Genomic DNA, 13,851 nt, shown 5'->3' with positions numbered 1-13,851 from the left:
AAAAAAAAAAAATTTTTCTTAAAATTTATCAGGTAATTTAGAAATATGGATAAATGTCCGTTTGAAAAAAAATGCTATTCAATTCATTTTTACTTGCTTCAAGCTTTACGTTTTTCTTTATTTGGGAGCCTTTAATCTTAAGCTACCAATAAGAATAGGACACCAAAGTGTAAAAACTTGCAACTTTACGACATGTTATAATGGGCATTGGTGTACTTCAAATATAATTTGTACTTTTAGATATATAAGATTTGATGTTACGTGTCCATTATTCTGAGCAGGATTAGAAATGTGTCATGAAACCTAAAAAAGAACCATAAGAATTATTCTTTTATACAGCTTACTAGCTCTCTTTACATTATCTCAATTGCAAAAGCATGAATCTCTCTTCCATTGTCTCAAACATAAGCTAAAGCATATGTTTTAACAATTATGATTAACTGGAAGCAATGAAAGGGGGAGGAGGAATCATCACATGCTTTGTTCTACTGAGGAATTCAACATGTATTCTTTAGGTAATGACAGGGAGTGGTGCACCAGCATTGCTCAAATGAAGCCCATGGGTTATGGAAAAGCCAAAGCTCTGTTAGAGAATGTAAGAGCTACCACTCACTAGGCAAGAACTTATCCAGAGGTTTCTCTATGACAGAACATGTGGAGTCTGAACTACTGCTGCTGCTACTGCCTGGAAAACAAAGAAATGAGCCCAACGGGAACCAAAGAAAGAGGAAACAAGAAAATGAACACATACACAGAGAAAAATTCAGTTTTGAGAAAAAAATTTTAAAGGACAATCAAGCTCTGTATTAAAGAACCAAAATTTACTTTCCTAAAAAACCAGTCTTGGTAGTTTATCTAATATTCTCTACTTTACAAAGCCATACAGAGGAATTAGAAAGTGTACTGCTTTAAGCAACTACTGTGGGCAAATTCTACTGGTCACCTAAAGCCTAACCATTCAAAGGGTTGAAATGAGAAGAATAAAAAATAAAGAGGTCATTTGGTGAGATTTTAGTCTACTGAAACTATTTAGGTTGATAAGCTAAAGGAATGGAGTTTTAAAACTTAAAGCCATATGTAATATTATAGGAGTGATATATTACCCTTCATAATAGGTTAGTCTGTCTCCACTTTCAGTCTCTCCCCACCAAAATATCAAACTATCAAATATGTTTAAGGTTGGATAGCAAAACTTTCAAAAGGCTCATTGAAAATTTTTTAATTTCTAAGCCTGGAAGGAAGATATATTACTGTTAAATATTTTAACATATTAAACAGTGGCATTTTTCTATTTAATTTTATTTTTAACAAATCTGTTATCAGCTTCTGCTGTGAAAGTAATAATCTACTCTGTGAAAAACTAGGTGTGAACAAAAAAAAATTTCTCTAAGTCAGGCAAACATTTTCTGCAAAAGGACAGATAAGCGTTTGAGACTTTACAGGCCATACAGCTTCATGTGAAAGCAGCCATAGAGCGTAGGTAAATAAATGAGCATGGCTGTTTCAATAAAATTTTATTTACAAAAACAGGTGGTCAGCTGGATTTCGCCAGCAGATAATTTGCCAATTTTTGCTATAAAACATTATTTTTCTGTCTTTTGAAGTTACAAAATCTTTACATAGTTTTTAAATTTGGGACTTCTAATTAAGCAGTGATGGGTTTATTTTCAGCACGATCATTTTAATAAGACAGACAAAATATGCACCAGCTTGAAAACAATGACCACATTAATGGAAGAGAGTTCTGAAATAAATATTTATGATAAAAAGGTTTGAAATGTAGGCCATTATAATATGTCCATTTCATTTGCATATTATCTATATTCTTATCATAATAGTCTTAATTCACACTTGGCAACAAATCCCCCAACAAGGTGAGAATGAGAATACATTTTATAAAGAAAAAGAACTAAATTTAAAAATGGAATTATTCATACAAATTTACTATTTAAAAATTCAATGACTTTTAAAGACTAATCTTGTTTGCAGAAAAACTCCACATTATCCTAATTTCCTTAAAAAACTTAGGTTCCAGCCAGGCATGGTGGCTCACGCCTGTAATCCCAGCACTTTGGGAGGCTGAGACAGACAGATCATGAGGTCAGGAGATCAAGACCAGCCTGGCTAACACGGTGAAACCCTGTCTTTACTAAAAATACAAAAAATTAGCCGGGCGTGGTGGCACGCGCCTGTAGTCCCAGCTACTCGGGAGGCTGAGGCAGGAGAATCACTTGAACCCAGGAGGTGGAGGTTGCAGTGAGCCGAGATCACACCACTGCACTCCAGCCTGGGCGACAGTATAAGACTCTGTCTCAAAACAAACAAAAAAACTTAGGTTCCTAACACAGATATAAGTCCCTACATAAAATTAAAACCCACAGGAAATTTTAAAACAGCATACCCACTATTATAGAGTCTTAAAATTCTAAATTCTAAAAAACAGAACATATATTCAAAGTCAGCTATAAACGGATCAATACAGGAGAATAAATGCAAAGTTAACCAGGTAAATGGCATACACCTTCTAATTGTTATAACAACAACTAGATAATTGTTATCTAATATATTAAACAGATAACGGCAAAATAAAAGTCATGCACTCTACCACCTTGTGAAACCACCTAATTTCTACAAATTAGAATACTAATCAGAACTTACCCCTTCTTTTTTTCCTTTTCTCTCCATCTTCTCCAACCTCACCTTCTTCTTCATCATCTTCCTCTGAGCCACTGATATCAGAGCCTGATATTTCTTCTCCTTGGACAGAAATTTAATAGGATGTTTTTTATCCTGTACCAAGTCATTAGCTATTTAGGCAATACCTATATCAACTTTCTTCCTTAGGTTTTTGTTACTGCAAACAACAAATTTAAATACTATTTAAATGCTCCTAGAGAGTATAACAGATATGCCAATCTCAGACATAGATAAGATGTACAAAAAGACTTTATTTTTAAAGTCTCTAAAGAGAAATTAAATTCTGACCCAATTAAAATTTCAAATCATTCTGGCTAGGCAAGGTGGCACACGCCTGTAATCCCAGCACTTTAGGAAGCTGAGGCAGGCAGATCACTTGAGGCCAAGAGTTTGAGACCAGCCTAGTCAACATGGCAAAACCCCATCTCTACTAAAAATACAAAAATTAGCTGGGCGTGGTGGTGCGCACCTGTAATCCCAGCTACTTGGGAGGCTGCGGCAGGAGAATCACTTGAACCTGGGAGGCAGAGGTTTCAGTGAGCCAAGATGGCGCCACTGCACTCCAGCCTCGACAACAGAGTGAGACTCTGCCTCAAAAAAAAATACATAAAAATATTCAAATCATTTAGTTATGTATAATTTTAAACACATACACAAATTATGTGATAGAGTTACTAATTCAGTCTTTAAAAATGTGATCACTTTTGAGGAACAATTTCTTCTAAAACAGCTTCCTGCTTAAGATTTCAAGAAAATCACTTAATCTGTATTTTTAAGAGACACAGAACTGTCACGTAGCAGTGATCCCACTATTAGGACTGTATCACAAGATATTTTCAAAAACAGAAATGCTTATTTGCACAAAGATAGTGCTAACTACACATTAACTTAAAGATAAAAAACAATAAAAAAGGAATGATTAAGCCAAGAGAACAGATCAGCACTGTATCATCTTCACATTAGCTATTTTTAAATGCCACTGTTTACATATGAAATGTCTAACAAAATAAAAGAGGAGAAAAAAGTAAAATATACCCTAATCACAACCAGGTAATAATTGTACCTGTAAGTACAAGATGGAAAGGAACACAGAGTATTGGGAGGAGGAATCACTGAAAAATATTTTGTTCTCTGGGCTTAGAAACAATGATATCTTGATAGTAATGAGCATAGCTAATGCCCAAAACTGGGTTTCTAAACACCACTCTCCTACCAAAGGGACCAGAGAGAAGTGAATGATTTTAAGGCTGGGCAAGGAAGACACAAGATAAACCTTTTGTAGTGCCAAAAAGTAACCAAATGCTCAAAAACACTGAAGAGCACATGCTGAAAGAATACAGGAACTACTCTGAAGGATTTCCTAATAGCCAAAGCTGGGAAAATTCAAGAAACAAAATAAATAATGATAATACTGGATTATAATCCATGATCTAAATAAATACTTGAATAAATAAATAAATGGGAATGAAGGGGCTGCTCTTCCTCACAATAGAATCCTACACATTAACCAAGAAGAAATGATGAGAATAGAAAATAACATTGAGCAAATGCCACGGGATTATTGTTGCAGGTAAGAACTACTGATGAATACTAAAAATAGTAGGAGAAAGTATGACGAGAAACAGGACCTTTGCAGTCTCAAAGTATCCCCAATGAGATATTATTAATTACAAATGGAAAAATAAAACAATAGATTTGCAGTTGAGAAACTTTGCAGGGTCATTATAAAAGTAGACAAGCCCAAATTAATGAACATTCAACAAATATATGACCAGTACTCTTCAAAAATGTCAAGATCAAGAAAGACTGGGGAATTATAAAAGACTGAAGAACAAGTGTGCTAGACATCGTCATTAAGAAGGCATGACAGGGCCGGGCGTGGTGGCTCATGCCTGTAGTCCCAGCACTTTGAGAGGCCGAGGCGGGCAGATCATAAGGTCAGAAGATAAAGAACATCCTGGCAAATATGGTGAAACCCTGTCTGTACTAAAAATACAAAAATTAGCTGGGCATGGTGGCACGTGCCTGTACTCCCAGCTACTCGGGAGGCTGAGGCAGGAGAATCACTTGAACAGGGAGGCAGAGGTTGCAGTGAGCTGAGATTGTGCCACTGCATTCCAGCCTGGCGACAGACAAGACTCTGTCTCAAAAAAAAAAGAAAGAAAGAAAGAAAGAAATCATGTCAAATAAATGCAATGTGTGATCCTGGGTTGTATCCTGGACCAGGAAAAGAAAGGCACTGGAAGGAAAACTGGCCAAATTTGAATAAAGTCCACAGATTAGTTAATAAGACTGTATCGATGTAAACTTCCTGGTTTCAATAACTGTTGTATGCTTATATAAGATGTTAACATGAGGTGAAGCTGGGTAAAGGGTAGATAGGAACTCTCCATATCATGTTTGCAAGTTGTATTTAAGCCTAAAATAATTTTTAAGTTTAAAAATTATTCTTTTAATGCTATGCTTTTTTATTGTTGTTATTATCAGCTCCATTAACCGGATTATAAAAAGAAATGTCATAAGAGCAAAAATAAAGTGCAATGTATTAAAAACAGTATTATCATAGAATCCAGCAATTCCATTGCTGGGTACATACCCAAAAAATGGTAAAACAAGAATTTGAACAGGTATTTGTATACCCACGTTCATAGCAGCATTATTCACAATAGCCAGAAGGTGGAAGGAACCAACTGTCCATTGGTGGGTGAATGGATAACAAAATGAAGTATATACACAATGGAATATTATTCAGAATTAAAAAGAAGTCCTAATACATGCTACAACACAGATGACCCTTGAAGGCATTATACTAAATGAAATAAGTCAGTCACAAAAAGACAAATGCTGTGTGATTCCACTTTCTTTTTTTTTTTTTTTTTGAGATGGGAGTCTCACTCTGCCACCCAGGTTGGAATGCAGTGGCATGATCTCGGCTCATGGCCACCTCCACCTTCCAGGTTCAAGTGATGCTCCTGCTTCAGCCTCCCAAGTAGCTGAGATTACAGGCGAGAGCCACCATGCCCAGCTAATTTTTGCATCTTCAGTACAGATGGTGTTTCACCATGTTGGCCAGTCTGGTCTCAAACTCCTGACCTCAAGTGATCCACCCGCCCCGGCCTCCCAAAGTGCTGGGATTACAGGCGTGAGCCACTGCGCCCTGCTGATTCCACTTTCATAAGATACCCAGAGCAGTCAAATTCACAGACAAAGCAGAATGGTTGTTGGCCAGGACCTAGGGAAAGGGAGGAATGGGTAGATACTGTTTAACGAGTATAAAGTTTCAATTTTGCAAGAAGAAAACTGGAGACAGATAACTGCAGAACGATGTGAACATAACACCACAGAAACGTAGACTTCAATGTGGTTAAAATGGTAAACTTTATGTTGTGCAAGTTTTGCCACAATTTTTTAAAAAGGAAAAAATTCAGGCACTTGCTATAATATGGATGAACCTTCAACGTTCTGTTAAGTGAAATAAGCCAGTCACGAGAAGACACTCTATGATTTTACTTATATGAGGTACCTAGAATAGTCAAATTTATAGAGACAGAAAGTAGAACAGTGGTTACTAGAGACTAGAGGGAGAAGAGAATAGGAAGTTACTACTTAATGGGCACAGCGTTTCTGTTTGGGATGATGAAAAAGTTCTAGAAATGAAGAGTGGTGACAGTTGCACAACAATGTGAATATACTTGATGCCACTAACTGTACACTTAATTAACAATGGTTAAAATGATAAATTTTATGTTGTGTATATTTTACCACAACAAAAAAAATGTAAAACATAAAGTCAGCAAAATAAAAGTATGCACTCACCATTAACATCGCTAAGAAATTAAAAATCTTTAAAACATACTGGCTATAAATACCACCTAGTGGTCACATTTAAAATACCAAATTTCATTATCTAACAGTTCTCTTACTGCTTTTCCTCAATAACTGTACTTGTTTACTAAATAAGTACCTTCTCTAAACATTTGTGATGCTGGTGTCTCTGAATTTCACCTCTGATGTAGTCAGTCTCCTCACAGACTACAAAGGTGCTTTGAAACCAAAGCCCTCTGTTTACCTGGTTCGCAAAGGAGCTCTATACCTATCAGAAAGGATCTGTTTCTTGCATTAAGGTGCAAGGAATCACTGAGCACTTAATGCCTGGGAAGCATCTCACTCTCATAAATAAGATCTTCAAATTTTCCAACTTTCTAGCATCATGATGTTAGAAAAGAATTTCCAAAATAGAATCTCATGTTCAAATTTAGGTATGAAAGGATATTGTAAAGGTGACCTCATGCAATGCATTTTTCCTTATAGCAAACTTGGTTTACTCACGACTGTCTAACATCTTTCTTTACCTCAAACAATAGTGAGCTCATATTGACTGCAATGCCAGAATTCTGGTCATTTTCTCCTAAATACATACATGGCAGAATTTGCTCTTATACAGAGACAAATAAACATTCATTCTTTAACAAGTGGTCATATGAAATCTATAAAACATCATGGGAATGTTTAAAAACCACATACACAAATATTATGTAATTTTACTTAAGCTTAATATGAAAATGCAAAAGTATATAAGTACCAAGTCATTTTCCAGAAATATTCATTTAACTACCAATGTTAGAGGCTCAAAAAAGGTTTAATAGAGGAGGCTTTTGTTACAACACTTAGTGGTTCAACAACATATTTTTAGCCAATATAAAGATTAATATTTTGAGAAACAGTTACCTTCTTCAAGTTTCTTTTTTAGTTCTTCTATTTCTTTCTGGAACTGACGCAGCAAAGCATCCTTTGGATCTTCATTAATTCTAGCTTTATTTTTAATATTCTTAGCACGATTGGCATACCGTAATGTACTGATCGTTTCATCATAATTGTAATCTGCTGGCCCAATATTTGCACACTATTGAATTAGAAATATCAAACAAATCATTTTACACTTGACACAGTTAAAATTAACACTACCATTACAAATACGTCAAAAACTGTTTAAAGCACATATGCACCCTTGGCCTTCTTGAAAATGAGAGTGTCAACCACATGGGTTTCCAAACGACACTATTATGGGCTAATACACATGCGTGTACCACAGAAAGGACAACCACAAGTCAAAAAAAGGGAAAATAATCAAGTTTAAAAAATGTGATACATATCAATTATTGGCATAAATTAGAATCTTAAATTTGCCTGATGTTAACTATATCACCAATTAAGTCTTACCATCATGGTTTTTGAATTTCCTCCTAAGGAATCCTGAAGAAGACGAGTCAATTTAGAGTTACGATAAGGCACATGAGTGCTTTTTCCATCAACCAAGGCAGAAATTACATTACCAAGGGTGGAAAGTGAAAGATTGATTTTTGTAGCTTCCTTTAGGCGCTGTCCAGTAGCTCCAGTTTTTGCCTGCCTTTCTGAACCCTAGCAAAAACAGAGATGAAAGTAAAGCTAAAATGTTTGAAAAAATAGAATATTCTTCCCAAGGTTTTGTTAAAAAGTAATGTAACAGTAAAAAACCTGATATGATGCCTGAATTCACTTCAAAATAATATAGGAAGGGAAGAAGTGGGTGAGAGTACATGAAACAAGATTAGCCATGAACTAATTGTTGGAGTTGGGTGATCAGTGTATGGGGGATCACTATACTATTCTATCTACTTTCATTTACATTTAAAATGTTCCATAATAAATAATAAACATACACAAGTAACAACTTAAAAATCATACGTAAATTACACCTTTTCACCTCAATTTTCATTCATTTATAAAATAAATGGATCACAAGAAAGAGTTATTCCTTAAGCAGCGTCCTGTTACTTACAGCAAGATCTACAAGATGGAGCTTCCCCATCCTGACATGCATGTTACCATCAATGCCTTTTTCACTGCATTCTATAGTAATTGTAAAGATGGCATGGGAACGGGAACTATGTTCATTCATATTAGTTGCACCAACAGAACCTTTAATAAATAAAGGAAATCCTTAAAAAGTGTGACAGAGAGTACCTTTAAAATTTATTAAACACCCCGAACAGTTTAAAATACTTAATTTTATCACAATCAAAAGCCAGAGAGCATGCCTAAACCATAAAGGCATGAGTGTGTACTTAGCCATTACATGAAATTTATCTTATACTTTGTTGATAACAAATGAATTTGTAAGGTTTCTCATACTAAAGACGTAACTTTAGCAAAAAATAATTTCAATCCCAAGTAATACTGCCTAAAAAGTAACTACTAGTTACACCCAAAAAAAACGTATTAAGTAATTGGAAAAAGTATTGCTGATTTAGCCGTCTAAAGAGAATAATGCAAGCTGGTGTACTGTAGGAAGTAAAAAATAATAATAATAAAGGGAATTTTAGCTGGGCAAGAATTTTAGCTACTTGGGAGGCTGAGGCACAAGAATCACTTGAATCCGAGAGGTGGAGGCTGCAGTAAGCTGAGATTGCGCCAATGCACTCCAGCTTGGGTGATAGAGTAAGACTTTGTCTCAAAAAAAAAAAAAGAATTATGTTCTGGGCATATAAACCACAGGAACACTTGCGTGTATATGTTAGATAATACAACAATATTCAGTGCAGCATTAAAAAAAAGGTAGATCTAGGGCCGGGCGCGGTGGCTCAAGCCTGTAATCCCAGCACTTTGGGAGGCCGAGACGGGCGGATCATGAGGTCAGGAGATCGAGACCATCCTGGCTAACACAGTGAAACCCCGTCTCTACTAAAAAATACAGAAAACTAGCCGGGCGAGGTGGCGGGCGCCTGTAGTCCCAGCTACTCGGGAGGCTGAGGCAGGAGAATGGCGTGAACCCGGGAGGCGGAGTTTGCAGTGAACTGAAATCCGGCCACTGCACTCCAGCCCGGGTGACAGAGCGAGACTCCGTCTCAAAAAAAAAAAAAAAAAAAAAAGGTAGATCTAAAGACATGGAAAAATGTCCATAACATATAAATTAAAAATAAAAGCAAGTTAGAAAAGAATACATAATCCTACTTCTGTAAAACAAAAAATACGTTCAAAATATGCAAAGTATTTGCATATGTGTAAATATATGAACACATTGTGTAAACAAAAAACATGTTTTTTTACAATAGACCTGTATTAGCTTTTTTCTTAAATTCCAAAGTATTTTAAAAGCACTGTTAATTTTACTCAGTGCCAAAATTATCTTCCTACTATACATTCATGCAGAACTTTTCTATGCAAGCTTTGATCTTAGAATTTAAACATTAAAGCGGTACTCTTCAATGAAGAGACCAAAAGTTCCCACTAACTACCTGAGAATTAAATTAATTTCATTCTATGAATGAAATATTGTGTTAACAATTTTTAATTAAATAACCAATAATTAACATATTTCTGGTATTTAAATTTTTTTAAATAAAAGCATACAGAAAGTATAAAGTGAAAACTCCTGACATTCCTTTTCCCCAATTTTATTTCTCCTTCCCTAAAGGTAACCACTACTATCTGTCCTTTCATTTTGTATTTTATATACACATATGTAGACACAAACGCACACACAGTGCCCAAATAAATATATGGTTTAACAATTTTTCACATATAAATAAATGGGGTAAGGCAGTACATACACACTGTTCTACAATTTGCTTTTTTCCCCCACTGACAAACGCACTTTGAAATTCTTCCAGGTCTGTACAGGCACATTTAACTGATTGGGTTTTTTTTGTTGTTTCGTTTGAGACAGGATTTCACTCTGTCACCTAGGTTGGAGTGCAGTGGTGCGATCTCGGCTCGCTGCAACCTCCACCTCTCAGGTTCAAGTGATCCTCCAGCCTCAACCTCTTGAGTAGCTGAGATTACAGGCGCGCACCACCACGCCCAGTTAATTTTTGCATTTTTAGGACAGGTTTTCACCAGGTTGGCCAGGCTGGTCTCAAACTCCTGGCCTCAAGTGATCCACCCACCTTGGCCACGCACAGTGCTAGGATTACAGGCATGAGCCACCATGCCCAGCCTGTTTTTTTTCTTGTTTTTTTTTTGAGACAGAGTCTTCCTCTGTTGCCCAGGCTGGAGTTCAGTGGTGCTATCTTGGCTCACTGCAACCTCTGCCTCCCAGGTTCAAGTGATTCTCCTGCCTCAGCATCCCAAGTAGCTTGGATTATAGGCATAAGCCACCACGTCTGGCTGATTTTTTTGTATTTTTAGTAGAGACAGGGTTTCTCCATGTTGCCCAGGCTGGTCTCAAACTCCTGAGCTCAGGAAATCTGCCCACCTTGGCCTCCCAGAGTGCTGGGATTACAGGCATGCGCCACTTCACTCAGCCTAACTCATTGTTTTTAACAGCTTTATTACAGTCTATGGTATTTTTGTGCCATCATTTACATAATCAGTGTTTTGTTGACGGTTATTTAGATTGTTACATCTGAAAATATCTTCCAGAATATGTCTAAAATTAGAAACACAGAGTCAAAAGGAATGTATTTTAAAATGTCAACAGATACTGTTAACATTGCCCTTCAAACAGGCTGTACCAATTTATATTTCATCCTCAGTGCCCACTTCTTCAAAGTCTCACCAACCTACATATCCTTCATCCAATCTGATGGGTGAAACATCTCTCTCTCTCTCATTTTAGCATTTTCCTGATTACTTGTGAAGTTAAAGAGCCTTTCACATACTTATTGCTGTGTTTAGTTCTTCTACAAATAAAATACATATTTTTCCCTAATTTTTCTATTAAGATTTGGTCTTTTTCTATTAATTGGTTCATAAGAATGTAATCAATTTTTGAAGTTTTTTTGTTTGATTTCCTTGGGTTTGATAGATCTATGGTCAAGTCGTAGAAACTTATAAAAATTTTTCATTTCCTATTTCTCATCTTTTACCTCTAATCTTTTTTTTTTTCTTTTTTCTTTTGGTTGCTGTGTTGCCCAAGTTGGAGTGCAGTGGCGTGATCTCGGCTCACTGCAACCTCTGCCTCCCTGGTTAAAACGATTCTCCTGCCACAGCCTCCCGAGTAACTGGGATTACAGGCACCCACCACCACTCCCAGCTAATTTTTGTATTTTTAGTAGAGATGTTTCACCATGTTGGCCAGGCTGGTCTTAAACAAGTGATCCACCCACGTCAGCCTCCCAAAGTGCTGGGGTTACAGGCGTAAGCCACGGCACCCGGCCTTTTCACCTCTAATTTCTAATTGCTATTAGCTGCATCACCAGTACTAGGTTTGAGGCATCTGTATAACATCGCTGAAGCTTCTTACTCTTTAGACTAAAAACTTGACACAATTACTAAAAAGAACGTAATTTTTTAAATTTTGTTTTGCTTGTCAACAAAAGGGAAGCATTATAGTGCCTACTTAATGCAGACTACTGGCCTAGGTTTTCTGGGTTTCTTCCAGGTGTGTTTCTTTAGGACAGAGGCTCCCTATTGCCCAGGCTGGTCTCAAACTCCTGACCTCAAATGATCCTCCCAGTTCAGCCTCCCGAGTTGCTGGAATCACAGGCATGAGCCACCACGCATGGCTATAGCTTAGGTGTGATCACTCACTCTACCACTTAGTAGTTATAGTACTTAGACAAGTTACTTAAACTAAGTCTCACTTTCTTCATTCATAAAGTAAGAATTTAATATCTTCATAGTCTCCTGTGAGGACTAAGAGAGCATTCTTATAAAGCACTTAGCACAACACTCTCCACTAAGAGCTCAATAAACATTATCAATTTTACTATTATAGCTACTAAGAGACAGCTGTGTAAGAGTTGCATAGATTGGCACTACTAAAAAGAAACAAAATTTTGCTTGGCATGGAAAATGATTTGTGCTATCTTTCATTCATATATGCTCTCTACACGGTAAATAATCAAAGTGGAATGGTTTTCAAGAAACCTAAAAATTTCAGTCTCTACAGGGCAAAATGCCATACCAAATTTGCTTCTAAACCAGCATACTCAACACACAGATGCTTAATCACAATTACATGTATACTATACTTACGATTTTTGTGGCCTAGTGTCATAATTCTATCCATATCATCAGCATTATTTACCACATAAGCTGATAAATCTTTGATATAAACTCCCACATCAGGTCTTTCTTTAACCTAAAAAAAAAAAATTAAGACTTCATACTATATCAATAACTCTCCCACAGTTATTTATTGAGGATCTCCTATGTGTTGGACACTCTACTAGACGGGGGGGATATAGCGATGAGTAAGATAGACACTGTTCCTACATGCATGGAGTGTCAGTCTATAGGAAGAACATACAAATGAAGAAGTACACACAAAAATTATTTTATTTCAATTGTGATGACACGAAGAAAAATACAGAAAAAGTACAGAACACTAAGCTAGTTAAGGAGATAGGATAAAATTCCCCAAGATGATGTTTAAGCTAAAATTTCTTTAAATAAAAAGGAGGCAGACAGTCAATTGAGGTAGGAGAAGAAGAAAATGTGCAAGAACCCTGAAATAAGAAAAAACTAGGCCGGGCGCGGTGGCTCAAGCCTGTAATCCCAGCACTTTGGGAGGCCGAGACGGGCGGATCACAAGGTCAGAAGATCGAGACCATCCTGGCTAACCCGGTGAAACCTCGTCTCTACTAAAAAATACAAAAAACTAGCCGGGCGCGGTGGTGGGCGCCTGTAGTCCCAGCTACTCGGAAGGCTGAGGCAGGAGAATGGCGTGAACCCGGGAGGCGGAGCTTGCAGTGAGCTGAGATCCGGCCACTGCACTCTAGCCTGGGCGGCAGAGCCAGACTCCGTCTCAAAAAAAAAAAAAAGGAAAAAACTAGGCACTTAACAACAAACCGAAAAAGACAATGTGGTTGGAGAGAGCAGGAAACAGGGAAAAACAGGTGAGACATCTGGTTATACAGGAAGGCAGAGACAAGTTTAGAATAGTTTTTGGTCTTTATGGTAAGAATAATTTGGAGAACTTCAAGCAACTGAGGGAAATAATCAGATCTATGGTATCAATGGTAAAATATGATCTTTCTGTGAATTACCTTATGAGAATTTTTAACCAAATTTGAAAAAGGTATTTAGGATGGATTTACCTAAAATACAAGTGGCGTTGTATAAACAAAATTCACTTTGAAGGTTCAGAGTCACCTCTACAAACCAACAGAATGAAAAGTGAAACTGAGGCAGAAGTCTGTGGCTGCCAGTGGGAAAAACCATTCCACGGGT

The 13,851-nt window shown here is 36.8% G+C and overlaps 1 protein-coding gene across 5 annotated transcripts in view; it reads right to left on the bottom strand.

The window, feature by feature from the left end:
• KIF3A (kinesin family member 3A) overlaps positions 1 to 13,851 on the bottom strand; it is a 50,140-nt gene that overhangs the window by 21,678 nt on the left and 14,611 nt on the right. For 4 of the 5 annotated variants that reach the window (XM_073010702.1, XM_073010703.1, XM_008014386.3 and 1 more), the window contains exons 5-9: positions 12,655 to 12,760; positions 8,516 to 8,655; positions 7,918 to 8,115; positions 7,426 to 7,600; positions 2,659 to 2,757 (exon numbers count right to left, since the gene is read on the bottom strand). In XM_073010702.1, coding sequence (XP_072866803.1) covers positions 2,659 to 2,757; positions 7,426 to 7,600; positions 7,918 to 8,115; positions 8,516 to 8,655; positions 12,655 to 12,760 — 718 coding nt within the window. Of the gene's footprint in view, positions 1 to 613; positions 686 to 2,658; positions 2,758 to 7,425; positions 7,601 to 7,917; positions 8,116 to 8,515; positions 8,656 to 12,654; positions 12,761 to 13,851 lie in introns of all 5 variants that reach the window. The other variant, XM_008014379.3, reaches the window with a different exon arrangement.

This window comes from Chlorocebus sabaeus, chromosome 23 (assembly GCF_047675955.1).
Source record: "Chlorocebus sabaeus isolate Y175 chromosome 23, mChlSab1.0.hap1, whole genome shotgun sequence".
In the NCBI taxonomy this organism is placed as follows: domain Eukaryota; kingdom Metazoa; phylum Chordata; class Mammalia; order Primates; family Cercopithecidae; genus Chlorocebus; species Chlorocebus sabaeus.
Note: the sequence above shows the minus strand (reverse complement) of the source record. Positions and strands in the feature narration are given on the sequence as shown.